Genomic DNA, 20,714 nt, shown 5'->3' with positions numbered 1-20,714 from the left:
CCTAAGTGGCATAGCACCTACCTAACAAGTTCAAGGCCCCCAGTACTGCCCCAAACAATAACAGTATAAATCTTAAACTGTAAGACCTCTCAGGAGAGCTTAATAGTTTTCTCTATTAAACTCATAAATCTCTTTGGTTAATATCTAGTAATTTGGGACACATAGTTTCAGGAAGTACAGTGAACTCATCAGTGAACTACACTGCTATTGTAACTGTTACATTTATAAATGGTATTTCTTTTTGGGTTGCACTTTGCTCCTGGGTGATATATTGAAACACATTTGATTTCTGTATATTGATTTTAAATCTAGCACGAGGTAATTCTTTTGGATTCTAATGGAGAAGTATATTCTGTGAAACACTGCATCATTTTCTATCTTTTCATCGTAGTTTTTAGTTATCTTTTCATACCAGTAAGCCTCTGGTGCAATTAACAGCAGTGATCAAAGCATTTCCATTTTCCCCTGATCTTGGGCTACATCTAGTTTTTCATTTACAAAACCTAGCACTTGCTCTAGGCTATCTATAGATATCCCTCTCCCCCACCCCCCCCACACACTTGCTTGGTTATTTTCAAGCTAAGACTTCACTTTATACATAAGCTGTGTTTCTCCTACTTGTGCTTACCCCCATAGCTGGGGGGTTTGCACAAACAGGTATGCATCACCTCAGGTATACAGGTATGCATCACCTCATCCAGCCATTGATTGAGATGGTGTCTCTGGAACTTTAATCCCCAGTTAGGCAATCCCTTTGTTTAGTTTTTTTCCTCCCCCACTCCTCAAAACCCCACACCCTTTTTTCTTGAGATCAGTTCTTGCTATGTAGTTCAAGGTAGCCTCAAACTTAAAGATCATCTTGCCTCTACCTCCCAAGTGCTGGGATTACAAATATGTGCTGCCACACTCAGCTACAGGTGTCTTCTTTGAGGGGAGGTCATCCCTTCTATTTCCTAGTTTGCTAAGAGTTTCTTCATTATTAAATGGGAACTGAATTTTACTGAATATTTTCTCTGTAGTCTATTTCATTTTCCTTTACTCTATGAAGGGTAGGGTTCCCTACCTCTCGAAATAATTTACAAAATGGAGGAAACCTTGAGATAGTTTTAGTTTAATTTATGACCATAATATACATTGGCTAGTACTGTACTGTGATTTAAAGCAAGACAGGTTTCTTCCTCAGCCTAGTATTTCCTAAATAACTTGTTTGTGAGCAAAGCAGTGGACTGGGCCCTGTGGAGGGTGGCAGACTGGTGGGGAGACTAGAGAAGCTCTGCTCTCAGGTGCAGGAAAACTCAGAAAACAGAAGGCAGGGCACCGAGATGGAATGTGGCTGCTGGATTTGGAAGAGGATAATGCAGACAGACACCTCCTCAAAACCTTGGATAGATCAGTTGAGTCTGAGACTGGAGGACCCCTGCTCAAAGGCCAAGGCCAGCACAGGGGTGGAGCAGAGCCTTCCCATTCTCAAAAAGTCTGACCCAAGTTGGACACCAATAGTTCATATCTATAATCTTACCTACTCAGGACTGAACTCTGGAGATCACAGTTCAAAACCAGCCCAGGAAGATGAATCTGAGAGACTCTTATCTCCAATTAACCAGCAAAAAGTTGAGGTATGGCTCAAGTGGTAGAACACCAGGATTGCGCAAAAAAGCTAAGATCAAGAAACTGTTGAGTTCAAGTCCCAGTACTGGCACATACACACACACCGAAGTATGAAACAAAGGTGTAATTTTTATTTCCAAAATTTTAGACTCTGTTGGACATGGTGGTATACACTATAACCCTAGTATTTGGAAGACTGGGACAGATGAATTTGAGATATACAGCAAGACTCAGTCTTCCTCAAAAAAAAAAAATTCTAGACTTTAGCAGAGAGCATAACAGACTTCTGGAGTGGTGGCTTCTGGTTTCTTGCTGCAGCAAACAACTCTACTGCATGAGGATCTTGGGCCATATAACTATGCGGGTCTTAACCAATGTCTTCACCACTCACTCCACAAGTGAAGGAAGTTTTCCTGTCCTTTGTGCCCTGGCCCCGATGCCTTTCATCCTCTGCATTGACCTGGTCCTAGACCAGGAGCTGGAGAGCCCTTAGAAGCTGTGCATTCCTGCATCATTTGCAGGTTCCATCAGGCATGGGTTTTTGAACCATGGGAAGCTGTCAAAAAGCAAAGGCCTGCAGGATACAGAGTTATTTGTGAGGAAGTGGCTGCTCCTTCGCTCTATCTTCATGTTCCACAGGGACTTAATGGGGGCTTCATTGGTGGGACTTGGGAACCATGACAAATCGCAGCATGTGGATTGGAAGACCTAAACACAGCTACCAGGACACAAGGAACTGAGGGACCAGGCTCTGTGGGTGTTGCTGCCTGGGCACTTGGTCTCTTCATAGTCCTTAAGAACAAGTGTGCAGGAAGCATTCAGCACTTGAGAAACTGGTGGGTTACCTCATAGATCCCCACAGACTCCTGAGACTTTTCGTCGTAGTCAGTCCAGTCCTATGGGGTAAGAGGGCAGGGTTAGCCTCTCAAAGCAGAAAAGGCCAGAGTAGAGTGGATAACGGGGACTCCAAGGCCCAGCACAATCTCAGCTATTTGTGAATATGCATAACCCTAAACAGAGCTAGACAGCTTAGGCCTGGCTCCAGCCTGTCAGCTTGTGACCACAAACAAGTCATGTCACTCGAAGCCTCAGTTCTATCCTTAAAAAAAAAAAAGCGGAGTGTGGTGGCTCAGGCCTGTAATATCAGCTACTCAGGAGGCTGAGATCTGAGGATCTCATTTAAAGCCATCCTGGGCACTAAAGTCCATGAGACTCTTATAAGACTCCAATTAACCATCAGAAAGCAGAAAGTGGCACTGTGGCTTAAAGGGGTAGGGTGGTAACCTTGAGCTGAAGAGCTCAGGGACAATGTGAAGGCCCAGAATTCAAGTTCCATGACCACGACCACCAACAACAAAAAGAGGAGGGTGGGGCAAAAATGGGCACTAGATTGAATACTGAAAGTTCAAATGAGGAAACACATGGTAAATCACTCAGCAGTGTCACAGAGAGAACCCCAGTAAATGACAGATCCTGTTGTTACTGGTGCTATGCAAAAAAACCCCAGTTGTCCTTTTTCTCCTCAAGGCCTAACCAAAACACTTATACACACAGGACAGACGTCCAGCACCACAGATGACCATAAAACAGCAAAATCACTAAAACACAGCACAAAGATGCAGAGCCAGCTCTCCACTGATATTGTTTACCAAAAGGCAAGTCCTAGCAGGCACCCCACCCAGAGAGAACACCTGGGGTCCTTCACCAAGTCAGGGGTAATAAGAAAGAGTATCCCACTTCTGCCTTCTGGTCTCCCCACCCCCTCCCCACCCAGGGCCCCTTGGTCTCATACCTTCTCCTGCAGATTAATGTCATTGAAGACTGTCCCTGACTCCACACCCTCAGCAGCAAAGCCAGCCTTGAGGAGACAGGAAAGCAGCAGTTAGGCTGGGGGGCGGGGGGGGGGGGGGGAAACGGGGGAGGGAAGGTGGCCCCAGGCTGGCATGTCTAGGGAGCTGGGTTTTCCAGCAAAGCCTTTGCCACAAAGGACAGAGATAGAGTGGACAGTTGTTCTAGAATGACTTCCGAGCTTCCAAGAAATAACAGCTGCCTCGGGACTGCAATAGATTCTCCAAATTACAGCCCCAGACCAGAAGGCAGAAGTGGGATAACTGTCACTACTCTGACTTGATGAAGGGCCTGGGAACGGCATTCCTCCCTCTGGACCTGCGTGTCTTTACTGGTGAGGATGCCAAGTCATCTCTTCTGTCTTATCTCACAGACTTGATAGAAGGTAAATGTCACCCAAATAAGAGAGCACTGGGTTCAAATTACAGCAAATTGCTTACTAACTGTAAAGCTGGGCAAGCAGCAAAGCCTCTGTAGTCCTTCCTTATCTGACAAACAGTGAGGATTCAATGGTGTTACATATAAAAGTGATAAGCATGATGTTCAGCATATACTAGGCACTTAACAGGCTACAATTACTATTCCTAGGAATAAATCCAGGGCTGGAGTGTAGCTCAGTGGAACAGCATTTGCCTACATCATGCACAAGGCCCTGGGTTCAATCCCCAGGGTGGAACGAAGGAAGAAAGAAGCCCTAGTCACAGTTCCTTTGGGAAGCAAAGTTCTGCTGTCACTCTACACATCCTCTCCAAGGACACAGAAAAACACACCCACCTGGGGCTGGAAGTCAACTGGTTCAAGGCCCCGGCATTCAAACTCTACTATTGTCTTGAATTTCTCATTGTCTTCTGCCTAGGAAGAAAGTAAGTTGATGAGAGAGGCCCAATCCTGTGTCCCCTATGCTTTCTGCCACTTGGGACTAGAATCAGGAGCATTCTCTTCTGAAAGAAGCCTGCTTTGGGCACTTTTCCCTCCAAGACTTTCTGCAGACATGGCTGCTGCAGAAGAGTGTGGAGTTGGAAATTTGTCTGAATATGAGACAGGGCTGTGATTTGAGTGTAAGATTTCTTTCTTTCTTTTTTTGGACAGTCCTGGGCTTGAGCTCAGGGCCTGAGCACTGTCCTTGGACTTTCTCAAAGTTAGAGCTCTACCACTTGAACCTCAGCACCACTTCCAGCTTTTTTCTATGTATGTGGTACCAAGGAATCGAACCTGGGTCTTCGCGCATGCTAGGCAAGGACTCTACCACTAGGCCAAACTCCTGGCGCACGCCTCCCCCACTTTTTTTTTTTGTGGGTCTTTGGCCTTAAACTCGGCCTAAGCGCTGTCCCCAAGCTCTTCAGCTCAAGGCTATTGCCTTACCCTTGGGCCAAGCCCCATTTCCCGTTTTCTAGAGGTTAATTGGAGATAAGAGTCTCAGGTTCTTCTGTGCCTGGGCTGGCTTTGAACATTGATCCTCAGATCTCAGCCTCCTGAGTAGCTAAGATTATAGGCGTGAGCCACCAGGCCCGGCTCTGGGTGTAAGATTTTTAAACTGTCAATAGGAGCTAAGAAACCTTTATAGGTTTATTGTGAGAACTTGGAACATACATAGAGGCCAGCATAAGCCTCAACACTGTGCTTGATAAATGGGAAGTAAAATTATCAGCATCAAAAATATAAAAAAGTGTTAAGCTATGAAATCTCCAGTTTATCCAGTCTCAGCCAAACACTTCTCTTTCTCCCCTTTCTCTCCTTACCCCCCCACCTCTTTTTCTCTCTCATTCTCTCTCCAAAACAGAGTCTTGCTGTGTATCCTAGGCTGACCTTGAACTCCAGATCCTCCTGCCTCAGCCTTCTGTCTGCATCCCCATGATTAGCTAGCCATAGCCTTTTGCTAAATGTAACCTTTTTTTTTTTTTTTTTTTTTTTTTTGCCAGTGTCAGGGCTTGAACTCAGGGCATGAACATTCTCCTTGGGCTTTCTCAAGGACAGAGCTCTACAACGTGAGACACAGAACCATTTCTGGCTTTTTCTATGCATGTGGTACTGAGGAATCAAACCTGGGTCTAAGTGCATGCTAAGCAAGTACTCCACCACTAGGCCAAATGCCCAGCCCCAAACCATAACCTTCTTCAAGAGTGGTTTTTAAGCCACTCTTGGGATGTGTGTGGAGAGGGTGATTTTGAAGGGGAGAGTAGGAAGTTCGTGCTCACTTTATCCATGACCTCAGAGGTCCCATGTGCCATGTGCACACATCCATTCACTCTTATCCTATACTTACTACAAAATCAGGCCCTGTACTTTAACCAAGTATCTAGTACTTTTTTGTTGGCCTTGGTTTGTCTTTTGTTGGTTGGTCTTTACTTTATACTACATTCTGATTGACTTTAGGGCAGGCCCTCATTTCATTTCTCTCTTTAGAGCATGCGGTGTAGCTCTGTGTAGACTCCATGCTCTGCATGTGTGAGGACCTGGGCTCTATCCCCAGGACATACACATGCACACAAATGATAATTTCTCTTTTTAACTTCAAGACAATGCTGAGAATTTGATAAAATTCAATTATTTTTGTGTGCCAATCATGGGGCTTGAACTCAGGACGTGGCATTGTCCTTGAGCTTTTGTGCTCAAGGCTAGTGCTCTACCACTTCTCTTTTTATTCCTTTCTCCTGCTCTCTCTCCTTACTTTTTTTCTTTGTCTCTCATATCTTAGCCTCCTCAGGAAGTAGGATTACAGGTATGAGCCACCAGTGTACCTGGTTAAAAAATTTAGATATTTTAAATAAACAGCTAACAAGAAATAGGTGAATACAAACAAACCGCTCTTTTGAGCGGTTATTTGAGCTTGCTATGTAGTGATACCTAACTAATAATTATATTGGTACTCTCCAGGAAGTATGCACCAAGACATAGTCTCAACTTGGGTTTCACTGAGGCTATCTATAGAGCCCTAGGATGAAGATAAGGGAGATACTTTCAGCCATGGAAACAGTGGCTATCTTGGCTAAAGGCCTCTGGAGCTCCCACAGCCTAGCAGTTTTAGAAAAGCGCTAAAATGCATTTGGTGAATGTTAAATAAAATGATAGACAGAGGAGATGGACAATTGAAATAAGTGGATTAAATAATTTGAAGGTGTGGTGGTACACACTTATAATCACAGCATTTGGGAGCATAAGAAAAGAAGACTGAGTTCAAGGATTAAAAAGAATAAATAAAGAGCCGGGAGTTTAGTCTAGTGGTAGAGTGCTTGCCTAGCATGCAAGAGGACCTGGCTTCGATTCCTTGGCACCACAAACATAGAAAAAAGCCAGAAATGGTGCTGTGGCTCAAGTGGTAGAGCTCTAGCCTTGAGAAAGCCCAAGGACAGTGCTCAGGCCCTGAGTTCAAGACCCAGGACTGGCAAAAAAAAAAAAAAAGAATAAATAAGGGGGCCAGGAGTGTGGCCTACTGGTAGAGTGCTCACCTAACATGCACGAAGACCCGGGTTCAATTCCTTGGTACCATATACACAGAAAAAAGCCAGAAGTGGTGCTGTGGCTAAGTGGTAGAACTCTAGCTTAGAGAAAGCTCAAGGACAGTGCCCAGGCCCTGAGTCCAAGCCCCAGGACTGGAAAAAAAAAAAAAAAAAAGAATAAATAAGTACAAGTGACAATATCACACGACAGGTCATTCTGATGCAGCTAGATTTCTAGAACTCAGGTCTCCTGGCCCCCATTTTATTTTATTATTTATTTATTTGGCCACTTCTGGGCTTGTGCTCAGGGCCTGAGCACTGTCCTTGAATTTTCTCAAGGCTAGAGCTCCACCACTTGAGCCTTAGCACCAGTTCTGGCTTTTTTCTATGTATGTGGTCAATCCTGGGTCTTTGTGCATGCTAGGCAAGCACTCTACCACTAGGCTAAACTCCTGGCCCCTGACCCCATTTTAGTGTTAACCCACCACTACCGCAAACTTACATTGTAAGACTTGATGGTGTTGCTCAAAATCTCTGAAACATAAGAAGACAAAGTTAACTTGAATCCTTGCTTTGGCCCCACCCAGGTACCCGATGTGTCCTTGGGTAAGAGAGATAATGTCTTATAAGCTTCAGTCTCTCAGACCTGAGTCTACCTTGCTATCAGTCTGGCACCAGGATGCTGTGGGCCAGCCTGGAAGAACTCAGTAATTATAGTCAGACCTACCGATGGAGTTTTCCCGAGCACAAAGCTTGCACTTCTGGACCATGGAGGCACTGCCACGGCCTCCCTTCAGGGCCGCACTGTCCTGGAAAGAAGCAAACAGCACCTCTAGTCACATGACAAGTAGATGAAGAACCTGAGGAAATCCCTACCTATCATATATTATCAAATTGAAGAGATCAAGATATAGAGGTGAATGACTTTTGAGGCCAGAAATCCTGGGGACTGAGATTGGGGATGTGGCTCAGTGGTAGAGCACATGAAGTACAAACCCCTGTATTGAAACTCCAGGGCACATTTAAAAAAATGGGGGAAGTCTTCCTGAGAAGGAGTAAAGTCTCTCCCTAAATGGGAACTCTGCCTCACATCCCAAAGTTGTCTGTTTTTTACTGTGCTGAGCAGTGATGCCTGCACTTCAAAACCACAAGCAACAGGGCCCAAGGGACTAGAGAGATGAAGGTTGCATGCCTGCTGGTAGGTGTGTATGGGGTGATGGGATGGAAGGACAGTTACCATCAGCCGGATGTATTGCCACTTCTCTGAAACCTCGCCACAGTTGCCACATTTCATCTTGGGGAAAATAAGAAGGGTATTAGTAAAGCAGCTGGCTTGGGAGACACTGAGGGAAGTGTAAGGACAGTGGAGGTATACAGGATCATACCTTATCTTCTTGTCACTTCACCCCCCACAAGGACATCATCTGACTTATCTACAAGCAAAGCACTAATCAAGTTCTTCTGTTTTCATACTACTCCTAAGAAGTGGTCTAGCTGGCTAAGGATACAAGACTTATGCAGGAAGGGCCTAAAGAGGACCCCATACTCCAGCTAAGCTGTTTAGTTAGGAGCTTCCTTCATGTTTCCACAAGCCCTGTTGGTCCCTGACTTAAGTATCCATCACTATGACTTTCTGTCTACTTCACTAGGCTATGCTTACTGAAGAAAAAAAAAAATCCATCCTTAAGTAAACTCAGGCTTCATAATATTGATGAAAGTGGTCAAAGATAGTTTCCTGAAAGATAAGAGCATTTTATGGATGTTGAGATTTAGACGAGGGTAAACGGAAGGAATTCTGGGATCTAGGACAGAGATGGACCTCAAACTGTTCAGAAGAGGACCCTGGCAGACTGTCACTGGAAAACCAGGTTTACCTGTGTGAGGAAGTAAAGGTAGATCATGTACAAAATAAAAACCCAGATCAACCAATAAGAGGGGTGAATTTATTCACATTAAGTAATCGCAAAGTCTGTTTAAGAAATATTTTGTCCAGTGTCTGTTTACACATCACAAAATAATTAAATAGGGGGAAAATTAGGAAAAAAAAGTTCCAGGGCCTTTTGGTTAAAGATTAACCAATAAATCTAATCCTCCATCCAGAAAAAAAATAAAAGAAAAAAGAAAATCGGATCATTTGTCAGATGAAACATTTCTCCATCTTAAGGAACTGAAAGCTGGAGGACCACTGCCACCGGATGTCCCGCCCTCCCTTGTCCTCGGCCCCGCCTCACCTTCAGGTACCACCGGAAGTCCTCGCCCACAGGCCGCAGGTTGGTGACGTTTTCCAGCGAGGCCTTGAGCTGGAGCGCGATTTTCTGAGGGGAGGGGTTCTAGGCTGATTGCCCCGCCCCTCCCGCCCAAGCTCGGCCTCCCGCCCTCTCAACGCCTGCCCTCCTTTATTCTGCATTCCCCCACCTCGAATGAGCTCGGGCTCCCCCAGATCCTCGCCACACCTCCAACCCGGCGGCCCGGGAAAGCGAGCCGCCACCCCTTGCCTCCCCCTTACCCCCATGACGGCTCAGCGTTGCGCGGCGGTGACGGCTGTTTTCCGGCAAGTCGTAAAAAGCAGGCGCCTGCGCAGCCGCCGCCTGTGCAGCCTCAATGCGGACTGGGGCCCTGCGGACGGGGGCGGGGCCCTGCGGACGGGGGCGGGGCTGGGGGCGGGACCTCCCTCCTGCGCAAGCTCTGGTCTTCTTCAACCCCTCTGGTATCTGAGTCCTACCCGCCCGCCAGGGTTTTTTTCCTGGTTAAGTGAGCTGGTGTCCGTGCTCAGACCGCCCGCTTCCCAAGTCTGCCAAGCCGCCGCAGATGTTTACTGAACCTCGCTTTTGTGCCGGCACAACCGACCAGACAGTCTCCGCTGGAAACCTCCCCTGGGTCTCCCGTTCCTTCTCAGATCTCTTGGCCCCCGCCCTCTCCCCGCCCCCTCCTCCCGTCCCCAAGGTTTGGTTGGTCCCGAGTCTGGGCACTGCACTTCAGCTGTCACCTTCTGAGACTACAGATAGAACTAGGAGGCACAGCCTACTTGGGAGCGTTACAACCGGTGTCGTTTAAGATTTGAGTGACTGACTTCATGTCTACTTTATCACAAGGGTGCCTTGTAGACCTTATAGGAGATGTGCTGTATGTCAGATTCAGGATGCCCCTTGCTTTTCCTGTGTTTTTGAACAGGGCAGAGTGGAATGGGAAAAGCATTGTTCTAAGAATACCTGGGGACATTGTCCAGAGCCAGACAACTTCAGCCAACCAGGTTCTTGCCTAAAGAAGCCACAAAATTTTAAAAGAAAAACAGAAAACATGTTTTTTTGTTGTTCTTGATGTAGGTGTTTTGCTTTGGGGTTTTTGTTTTGTCTTTTATTGGAGGGTGGACAAAAGGGCACAGATGGAGACTGAACAAATGCAGCATTCAGTATATACGATGTAAAAGATGAACTATGCAACTTGTGGGCAGGAATAGGAGGGGGAAACTGGGGGGATGACATTGTCCAGAAGGAATAATACCCATTGTCTACTTATGGAATGGTAACCTCTTTGTACACCTTAATAATAAAATTATATTTAAAAAAAAAAGAAAAGCCATATCATTTGGCATCCAGAAACAGTTCCTACAGAGTTGCCTATTGAAGAAATCCTTACACTGTACTGGTCTGTTTTTAATGACTTAGATATATCTATACATTTTTTAGTTGGGTACTGTCCCTGAGCTCTTCAGCTCAAGGCTACTACTTTACTATTAGGCATGGGTGTTGTCCCTGAGCTCAGCTCTTCAGCTCAAGGCTACTGCCCTGCCCTTGGGCCTAGGCCCCTACACCTGGGTCTGGGCAATGTTCCTGAACTTTACAGTTCAAGGTTATCACCCAACCCTAGAGCCAAGCCCCACTTCCTGATTTTTTTACAGGTTAATTGGAGATAAGAGTCTCAGCTCCTTTTGTACCCAGGCTGGCTTTGAACCTTGATCATCAGATCTCAGCCTCCTGAGTAGCCAGCCACCATGCCTAGCTATTGTACACATTTCTTTAATGTTGCACATTTTGTCATCATGATCCAAACAGGGTAGAAACATTCTTTGTTTTGTGATGCTGAGGTCAAATCTAGTGCTTCACACTAGTTGAGCAGTGTTCTACACACTGGGATAAACTCTAAACAACTAATGACTTTCAGATCTCCTTTATACGTTGTTTTCCCCTGTAGTTTATTTAGGAAGACAGGTGGCTTGTCCTGGAATTTTCTCTGAACATTACTGACTTGAATCTGACTTTATTTTAAAACATGTTTTTCTATTCTTTTATTTCTTGTAAAGTAGTTTTGGGACAGATGGTTAGATGCTTTTCTTTTTGTAGGGCTTGAACTCAGGGCTTGGATGATATCCGAGATTTTTTTCAAGGTGAGTACTCTACCACTTTGGGAATAAGAGTTGCACAGACTCACTGGCTTCCAATGTCCATCCTTAGAGCTCAGCCTCCTGAACAGCTAGGATTACAGGCATGAGCCACCAATACCTGGCTTCTGATTAGTTTTTTTCTGGCAATAATTTACAGATTATAGGTTTTCACCTATATAGATTTTTTAAAAACAAATTTAATCACATATTTATTAAAGACAATCATTTACAATCTATAAAAAATTTGCCAATATACACAAAATTTCCTGATAATTTCCTCCCTACCCCCATCCACACACACCAGGTCCACACTAATATTCAATCTAGATTGGTTTAATCTTGAAGTGTAATCCAATAAGACTGAAGACCAAGCACTTCAAGTCCTGAACAAGATAATAAAATACCCGTAAGCCTTCTGGATCTCTAAAAAAAAAAAAAAGGAAAAAAAGAGAAAAGTTTAGAGAGCTGTAAAACTGACAGAAAAGGAAAAAAAAATAACCCTGTTTATTATCTTCCAAAAATGTACCCCATAAAGGTATATAACTGCATTAAAACTTTGATCAAACTAATGTCCATAAAGAAGGAGAAGGTCACATATTAACAGAAATTAATCATAGTAGCGCATGCCTGTAATCTCAGCTACTTTGGAAATGGAGGCAGGATGATTGATCACAGTTCTAGGTCAGTGAGATAGAAGATAGAGAGATCTTATATACAAAAAAAAACAAAAAACAAGATAAAAACAAAAGGGCTGGGAGTGTGGGTAGAGTGACAGAGACCTTGCCTACAAAGTATGAAGCCCTAGGTTCAATCCTTAGTATCATCAAAATAAATAAGTACCTTGGGGTCAGTTAAATGTAATTTCTTTTAATGAGGAAATAAATTTAAAAGAAAAAAAGCTATTGATTTAAATAAGAGATTTAAAATCTCAATTTGTATTTTTTGTGCTTTTGCATTTTTTTGGTGCAAGTATTATGGCTTTTTTGCTAACTGCTGGTGCTCTATCACTTTCACTAGATGGAGTCTAGTGAACTTTTCTGCCTGTGATATGTCTGAACTGTGATCCTCTGGATCTCAGCCTCCTCTGTGTATGTATGTTTTTAACACTGTCTCACTATATAGTTCAAGTTGGTCATGAATCTCTCGCTTTAGCCTCCAGTCATTTACAGTTATGACAACTAAACTTCTGCTTTGATCTTCTAAGACTACAAGCATGTCCAGCTCCAATCTATCAATCAATCAATCAATCAATCAATCTTATCTATATTTTTTTGCCATTCCTAGGGCTGAAACTCATGGCCTGGGAACTGTCCTTGAGCTTTCTCAAGGTCTGTATTTGTGGTGCTGAGGAATCTAACCCAGGGCTTCATGCATGCTAGGAGAGCACTCTACCACTAAGTTAAGCTCCTAGCCGGGGCTGCCCAATTCTAAGGACTCCTTATGGTACAAAGATTCATGTCTCAACTTTTGTGACTTACCCCAGGGAATTTTATAATTTAGTTACTAAAAGATTTCATATTTTACTGGAACTTCACAGAGAAAGTGCTCCAGACTAGGTGACTATAGTTTATTTCAAACACTTGGTTGGCCAATATTTCATCTCCTGTTCTGTCTGCCCCTATGTAACCCTCTATGTCATTGATAAGTGTTTGTCGGTCATGGAGCTTGAACTCTGGGCCTGGACACTGTCCCTGAATTCTTCAGCTCAAGGCTACCGCCCTACTCCTTGAGACACAGTGCCACTTCCAGTTTTCTAGTGGTTAGTTGGAGATAAGAGTCTCATGGACTTTAGTGCCTGGGCTGTGGAGCCAATCCCCTGTGGACACTGAGGTATAACTACAATTTGAGTCCCGTCCTTAAGAGGGGGAAATTTTTGCCCATTTCTGTTTTGAATTTGTACATCTTCCTATAATGGATTAGACTAAATTAGTAGAGTTTCTTAGCAATCTCCTCTAAAACAGTGGATATAAGAATCATATACACTTACTTGGATTGATTGACATCAATAAGAGAACCAATTTTTGATGTTGTGAAAGAAATGTGTTCATCTCCAATAACGATTTCAAGCTCCTAGGAACAGTAATTAAAAAAAAAAATCTATATTAGGCAGAACTAGATCATTCATTAGGGGAGAAAGGCTCATTTGTCAAATCACCCAAACTCCATTATAGGTGTCCACAAAAGCAAGGGCAGCTTACTAAAAGCACTAAATTATTCAGCACTAGAAATAAAGACAACATTGTTTAACACTTGAGAAGGTCAGCTTTCTCAAGTGGCTCAAGAAGAAGGTGTCCTCAGGGCTCCAAGACCTTTGAGGTTTACAAAAATTTATATAACACTCTGTATATGTTTTCATTCTAAGTAAGGAAGGTAGATTAGTTTTTGAAATATAAAAGGATTCAACCTTTCTTGGTAACATGGGACAAAGGAAATGATTCCAGACATTGAGTTTGATCCTATCTCTGTCGTTTATTAGCTTTATGATTTGGTCTTAATATCTCTCTCTCTCTCTCTCTCTCTCTCTCTCTCTCTCTCTCTCTCTCTCTCTCTCTCTCTCTCTCTCTCTTTCTCTCTCTCTCTCTCTCCCTCCCTCCCTCCCTTCTTCCCTTTCTCTGCCCTCTTTCCCTCCCTCCCTCTCTCTGCCCTCTCTCCCTCCCTCTCTCTCTTTCTCTCTCTCTCTCCATCTCACCAGTCCTGGGGCTTGAACTCAAGTCCTGAGCACTGTCCTTGGGTTTTCTCAAGGCTAGAGCTCTACCACTTGAAGAGCCACAGCATCATGTCCAGCTTTTTCTATGTATGTGACACTGAGGAATTGAACCTGGGTCTTCGTGCATGCTAGGCAAGCACTCTTCCACTAGGTCAAATTCCCAGTCCCTTGGTCTTAATTTTTCTAAGTAGTTACAGAAGCACAACAAACCTTTAAAAAACAAAATGAAACAAAACACCCTATGGTACTTGATGGGCCATGTATTTTCCCCAAGATTTGGGAAAGAAGAAGTAAGATCAAACAAACTAGATGAAGAGCTCTGCCCTCATAAAACTTATATCGCGCCCTTTCTGGTCATTCATGGCACTTGAACTCTGGGCCTGGGCCCTGTCCCCGAGCTCTTCAGCTCAAGGCTAGTGTTCTACCACACTGAGCCGCAGTGCCACTTCTGGTTTTCTGGTGGTTAAATGGGGATAACAGTCTCATGGACTTTCCTGCCCAGGCTGGCTCTGAACTATGATTCTCAGATCTCAGCCTACCGAGTAGCTAGGATTACAGGTGTAAGCCACTGAGTGCCCAGTTTTTGTTTTTGTTTTTTTTTTTAAAGCCAACTCTGGGGCTATAACTCAAGGCATGGTGTTCATCTTGTTTGCTCCTGGCTGGTACTATACTACTTAAGTCTCACCTCTTGGACCTGGCTGGTTATTTTGGAGATGTAGACTTAGACTTTTCTGTCTGAACTGACATTAGACTGTGATCCTCTAGGTCTCTGACTCCTGAATAGCTAGGATTACAGGTGTGAGTCACCAGCCTTGGTGACTCAGCACTTAGGCCCTGAGTTCAAGCTCCAGGACTGACAGAGGAAAAAAAAAAAAAGCTTTCAGCCAGGGGCTGGGGTCTCATGTCTGTAATTCTAGCTACTTAGTTGGTATTCTGAGCATCATAGTTCGAAGCCAGCCATTAAAGAAAAGTCTATGAGACTCTATGTCCAGCTGACTAGCAAAAAGGCAGAAGTGAAGGAGTAGGTCAAGTGTTAGAACAGTAGCATTGAGGGAAAAAGCCAAGTGAGAGCTTGAGGCCCTGAGTTCAAGCCCCAGTCTCAGCATAAAGAAAAAAAAAAAAATCTTTCATTTGAGTGCCAGTTGTGGTAAGAAGGTAAGAAAGGTAAATGCAATGTTTTTAGACAATGACATAATAAACAAATGATTGGGGAAGATCTTAAGACTGGATGGGTAGACAAGAGGGCACCAAGGAAGTAACATTTGAAGACCTCAACAGTAGTCTGTACATTGTTAAAAGAAGGTAGTTTAGGCAGATGGTGGCCCTGTGCACAAGGCCCACTAAGAACCGGAGTGTGTTTGGGAAACAGCAATGAACCTGGTGAAGCCAGAGTAGACTGTCTCCTGTTAGTCCACCCAAAAGGCAGCAGGAACAAAAGTCAGGCTGGGCTCCAGCAGGCCAGCAATACCACTTGCTCTTCAAGATCCTATCGTGCAATTAATGCTCCCTCTGACCAAAGTGCTGGAAATCTGCTTCATGCAGGGCTCCACAAAGCTTCATCTAAGTGAACTCAATGTCATATGCAGAACAATACACTTCATCTTCTAAGGCTTCTTTCCTACAAGTACAGTCAGTAAACACACTTACTTGCCGGCCTACCCGGTCGGGAGGAGGCCACAGAGCATCATCCTCTTTGGTGATTTCACTGTCATCAATTATCCGCTTCAGTTCCTCCATCACGCTTTTATGAACATAAGCCTGAAATTAAGATTCAAAACAAACAAACAAACAAACAGAATTTAGGTTGTATCCCTAAGCAACACTCTCAGAAAGTAAGAGAAGGCAAGAATGACTGCTCTTGAAGACCTATCTGGAGCATCTCCTTAACTGGGAAGACATTCATGCTTGATACCTACATGCTGAAAGACGAGGTCAGGTTAGAAACACCCAAGGACAACAGTGCAGATGCTCCCCAGCTATCGTTGTAACTACCTATTGGCACATTCGGTTCACCCACATGGAAAGTCTGTAAATCACTCCTGCTGTGCTTTGAACGTTTGTGTCCCCTCTAAAATTTATATAGAAACTTAATCCCAATATAACTGTACTAAGAGTTGTGGCATTTAGATGACTGTATCATCTAGAGTCCTCGCCATGAGAAGGACTCTAGGCAATGGGCTACCCCCATTTTTCTCTTCTGCTTTCTAAGGACATAGAATTTGTCATTTTTGGAGGATGTAGTAACAAAAAACCATCATGAAGCCAGGTGAGGTGGCTCATACTTGCAATCCTAGCTGCTCAGGAGGCTGAGATCTGAGGATCAAGGTTCAGTGCCAGCCCAGGCATTAAAGAACGTGAGACTATATCCAATTAACTACGAGAAAACCAGAAGTGGTTCTGTGGCTCAAGGGGTAGGGTGGTAGCCCTGAGCTGAAGAGCTCAGGGATAGGGTCCAGGCCCAGAGTTTAAGCCCCTGTGACCAACGACCAAAAAAATAAATAAATTAATAAAATCTTGAAAGCATATACCGGGTCCTTACCAAACACTAACCCTGACAGTGCCCTGATCAAGGTATCACTATAGACTAATATTGCTTGAACACAACTTGTGTTCTCTACTCCCCCACCCCCTACCCCACACGTCACTAGTAGTTGATTTATTATTCTAAAAGAAAATAGCAGTCAGGCACTGGTGACTCACACCTGTAATCAAGAAGCTAAGATATGAGGACTGCGGTTCAATGTCAGAGCCCACGTCCTGAGTTCAAGCCCCATGACTGACAACAACAAAAATAACAAAAAAAGAAGCTAACAGAAATAACATAGCTGTTTATAAATATTGGCCTACTTTTATATTCTTTATCTTTCAATATAATCCCTACAAAGAACAAAAATTCCTAGAAAGAATAGGAAAGGCTAAACTGAAATGAAGCAAAGGTTCATACCTCTTTTCTGATCATGACATCATTTTTGTAATTGCTGTTGTTGGCATATCTTAATTTTCCTGTGAAGAACACAAAAGAAGTGCAATGAACAATAAGAACATATGAACAAAAAAATCATTGGCCTGCCAAGACTATTAGCTTTGCCCAAACTGTATCCTGTTCTTTAAAATGTCTAACAGATTACTACTTTGTTCCTGGTATTCAACAATACTAGTCTTTTCAGTTTACTTTAAACAACTTTTCAGCTGCCATCTAACTACAGTTCAGTGCTTGGAGCACCAGTGGCTCACTGCCTATAATTCTAGCTACTCAAGAGGCTGAGATCTGAGGATAACAGTTAAAGCTAGCTTGGCCAGAACATCTGTGACACTCTTATCCCCAATTAATCACCAGAAAACTGGATGTGGTGCTGTGGCTCAAAGTGGTAGAGTGTTAGCCTTTAGTAAAAGAGCTTAGGGACAGTGCCCAGGCCCTGAATTCAAGCCCCATGAGTCTCACACACACACACACACACACGAGGCAACTATGATGTGGCAAAAGAATACAAATAAGCTGTTTTCTGACTTTGACATTTCTACTTAACCAGTATTGTCAACTAAAAATAGGGATAACTGATAACTTATCTCAGAGGATATGAGTTCAGGAGTTGCAAAAAGCTCAAGAGTTGTAAAAGCATTTTGAAAGCTGTAGAACGCTGTTTGAATAATTTTTTTCAAGTTATAAAAACTCTTTTCTAAAGCCATATGAGTGATTATTGTCCTTAATGTACTATGTTATCTCTCATCTCTTTTGCTGTCCCTTAGTTATCTCATATTGTTACAGTATTTTACCTTGTTATCTGATATATTGTATATATGTTTACTTGGTTATTTGAAATAGGATAGGGAAGGGGGAAAACCAAGATGAGGGGTGGGGGTGGAGGAGGGAAATGGGGACCAAGCCATGAGAAAGGGTATCAATGTGAAGTAATGCACCTTCTATCTATTAATTCTATTAATTACAATAAAAATATATGAAAAAACTCTTCTACTATTATCTCCAAATAAGTATATTCAGGGCTTTCAATTTAATGTGTCTATTTGTTAGTATGCATATTACTCAATGTCACTCCATCATTCTCCCTCACTCTCCCATCAATCACCTTGCCCCTGTCTCCTAAGTTTCCTATTTCCATTTCCATATATGTAATATTTACCTGTACTTCCATGTGACCATGAAACACTGATCTGTTTCTGTGAAACACTGTATTCTTATCATTTGAGCACATTTGATTCATAAATCCCTCAGGGCACATGTGCAACCAAAGGAATAGTGTAGGTATATGGAGGGGATGGAGAATAGAAAGAAAACAGAACAGGGGTTGAGAGTTTGACCTAGCAGTCAAGTGCTTGCCAAGCATGCACAAAGACCCCAGTTCGATTCCTCAGTACCACCTACATAGTAGTGCTTCTGCCTGAGCCATTCCATGCACGCTTTGGCCTCCAGCTTCTTTGCTGTAAATGTTCCAAAACAGCTTCTTGAATAAGTTTTCTAATCAACTCCTACCATGCACACACATCACAAATTTTCTATGACTCTCAGGGTAACCAGTGTTCCTTGTATTTGTCTCTCACCTGGCTATGAACCACAATCTTCAGATCTCAGCCTCCTGAGTATCTACAATTGTAGGCCAGTGCCAGGCTTCAGTTGCAATTTTCTATGATCTTGGATTCTTTTTTCTCCATGCACCCTCCCCAAATATTATTAACCAGTCAAGTCAATTGATTCTGCCTCCCACTATTTCCTAAATCTTTTCTACATCTATCCCCTATGGCTTTAACACTGCTACTCCCTCTACAGAATGCTCTTTCCTAGCTTCACAAGGCTGGTTCCAGAAATTCAAGTATCTACTCTTCAAAAAGCTCTCTTGGGCCAGGAGTTTGGCCTAGTGGTAGAGTGCCTGCCTAGCATGCATGAAGACCCGGGTTCAATTCCTCAGTACCACATACATAGAAAAAGCTGGAAGTGGTGCTGAGGCTCAAGTGGTAGTGCTCTAGCCTTGAGAAAGTCCAAGGACAGCGCTCCGGCCCTGAGTTCAAGCACCAGGACTGGCCAAAAAAAAAAAAAATACCTTATCTGAAAGCAGTGTATCCATAAATAATTCCAACATTTTGTTCTCTTCAGCACTAGGGAGAGAAGTTTATCCAGACAATTCTCTTTGCTCTACCCCTACGGGATGGAACAGACCCCAGCACAAAGTGGGCGCTTAAACGACGTTTGTCAAAATTTCAGCAATTTGCTTTTTTTAAATTCACTAAATAGAAATCCTTGTATCTGGTTAGGAAGAAAACAAACAAAACCAACCACAAACGGAAACAACACAGAAAGCGGGCAGCTGTTCCAGAACTGCTGCACGGGTCTCAGTGCCCGCCGCGGCTCTTCCCGCCCATCCCGGAGCCCCACGCATCCCCAGGCCGCTTTCCAGCCCTCCACGCGCGGAGGCCGCTCTTACCGTCAGGCCGGAACTCAAACTCCAGGAATTCATGACCGAACTTGCCTTTGTGGCCTACATAGTAACGAAGATAAAAATCACTCTCCATGGCTCGCCAAAAGCAACCCGAACCCAATTAAATCACCCCGCGGCGGCCCGCGACTGGGACGGACGACAACCGCGGTGCGCGGAAGTGACGGCAACGCCGGGTCGCTGCTAACATGTCTATCTCTCGAGGCCGGAACACGCCCCCTCGTCCAGGGCGGGAACAACAACGCCACGCCCCCCAGCCTAGGGCGGGACCAACTTGCCCCGCCCCCTGGCCCTGCGCTGGGAACCCAGTTGCCACGCCCTCTCGTCCGGAAGTGAACAGCATCGCCCCGCCCCCGACCCCGAGGCGGGAGCGAGGCCTAAGCAGTTCTGCCCCGAGTCTGGCCACGCGTCAGACCTACCGATCTGCAGCCTGTATGGACATTGCCGCCAGGTTCAGCTGCAACTTAGGAAAAGGCGTTTACTGTCTGCACTTGGCTTAGCTCCACAGACGCTCCCGTGCACACTTACGTGTGTCAAAGCCTGACTAATTCCAAGATGGTTGTTTGGATCTTACGGAGGGGTGCACTGGGGAGTGAATCGGGACTGGACTGGACTGGACTGGATGCTATGCTCTTAGTATTTTTGCTCAGAGCCAGTGTTCTCTACCGGTTGACCCCCACGCATGGACTTTCGACTTTTGATGGTTAGTAGGAAATAAGAGTCTTAGGGACTTTCCAACCGGGCTAGCTTTCGCCATCATCGTCAGATCTCAGTCTCCTGAGTACTTAGGATTGCACATGTGAGATTTCCTCAAGGCTAGAGCTCTACCACTTGAGCCTCAGCACCACTTCTGGTTTTTTTCTATGCATGTGGTACCGAGGAATCGAACCCGGGTCTTCATGCATGCTAGGCAAGCACTTTAACCACTAGGCCAAACTCCCGGCCCCGATGGTGAAACCTTCTATTGAGGTAATGAGAGCTTTTAGCCTCCGAAGATGTTATCCTAAAAGGGGTTGTTGAACCAAAGTTCTTTCTCCCAATTGAGCTTCCACCCTGACACACTGCTTAGCATATACAAAACACTGGGTGAACTGATCTTGGTCTGAAACCATGAGCCAAAATGAAAAGCTGAGTATTGTCCTGCCTCACTGATCTCTAGGATAAGTACTGTGCGTTGGAATTAAGTTGAATTATTTGATTTCCCACTCCCCAGTCATCTCCATTTATCCAGCAGTTCTTAGCGGGAGACTAGAAATAAAGACACTAGGGCATCACCTCAAACCAAT

General features: G+C 44.2%; 2 protein-coding genes across 2 annotated transcripts; both read right to left on the bottom strand.

Moving 5' to 3' along the window:
* Window positions 1–1,717: 1,717 nt before the first annotated feature.
* Czib (CXXC motif containing zinc binding protein) lies at window positions 1,718–9,491 on the bottom strand. The gene is made up of 8 exons (XM_090334810.1): window positions 9,400–9,491; window positions 9,125–9,208; window positions 8,131–8,187; window positions 7,621–7,702; window positions 7,396–7,427; window positions 4,231–4,308; window positions 3,401–3,466; window positions 1,718–2,504 (listed from the first exon to the last, which is right to left on the bottom strand). The coding sequence occupies exons 1-8, from the start codon at window positions 9,403–9,405 to the stop codon at window positions 2,427–2,429; spliced, it is 483 nt and encodes a 160-aa protein (XP_090190936.1). The 5' UTR covers window positions 9,406–9,491; the 3' UTR covers window positions 1,718–2,426.
* Window positions 9,492–11,455: 1,964 nt separating this feature from the next.
* Window positions 11,456–19,634, bottom strand: Magoh (mago homolog, exon junction complex subunit). The gene is made up of 5 exons (XM_090333746.1): window positions 19,417–19,634; window positions 16,926–16,984; window positions 15,629–15,739; window positions 13,262–13,344; window positions 11,456–11,697 (listed from the first exon to the last, which is right to left on the bottom strand). The coding sequence occupies exons 1-5, from the start codon at window positions 19,502–19,504 to the stop codon at window positions 11,598–11,600; spliced, it is 441 nt and encodes a 146-aa protein (XP_090189872.1). The 5' UTR covers window positions 19,505–19,634; the 3' UTR covers window positions 11,456–11,597.
* Between the last annotated feature and the right edge of the window lie 1,080 nt (window positions 19,635–20,714).

Source organism: Megascapheus bottae, chromosome 6 (genome assembly GCF_031878675.1).
Source record: "Megascapheus bottae isolate mThoBot1 chromosome 6, mThoBot2.hap1, whole genome shotgun sequence".
Lineage (NCBI taxonomy): Eukaryota > Metazoa > Chordata > Mammalia > Rodentia > Geomyidae > Megascapheus > Megascapheus bottae.
This window is presented reverse-complemented; position numbering and strand designations above follow the sequence as displayed.

Coding starts and splice junctions, on each gene's coding strand:
- Czib (XM_090334810.1), bottom strand. Junction 8,188..9,124: donor ACTTCCGGTGGTACCTGAAG/GTGAGGCGGGGC, acceptor ATTTTCCCCAAG/ATGAAATGTGGCAACTGTGG. Junction 3,467..4,230: donor CAGTTGACTTCCAGCCCCAG/GTGGGTGTGTTT, acceptor TGTCTCCTCAAG/GCTGGCTTTGCTGCTGAGGG.
- Magoh (XM_090333746.1), bottom strand. CDS start 19,504: ATGGAGAGTGATTTTTATCTTCGTTACTATGTAGGCCACAAAGGCAAG. Junction 15,740..16,925: donor ATGTCATGATCAGAAAAGAG/GTATGAACCTTT, acceptor TCTTAATTTCAG/GCTTATGTTCATAAAAGCGT. Junction 13,345..15,628: donor CCGACCGGGTAGGCCGGCAA/GTAAGTGTGTTT, acceptor TACTGTTCCTAG/GAGCTTGAAATCGTTATTGG.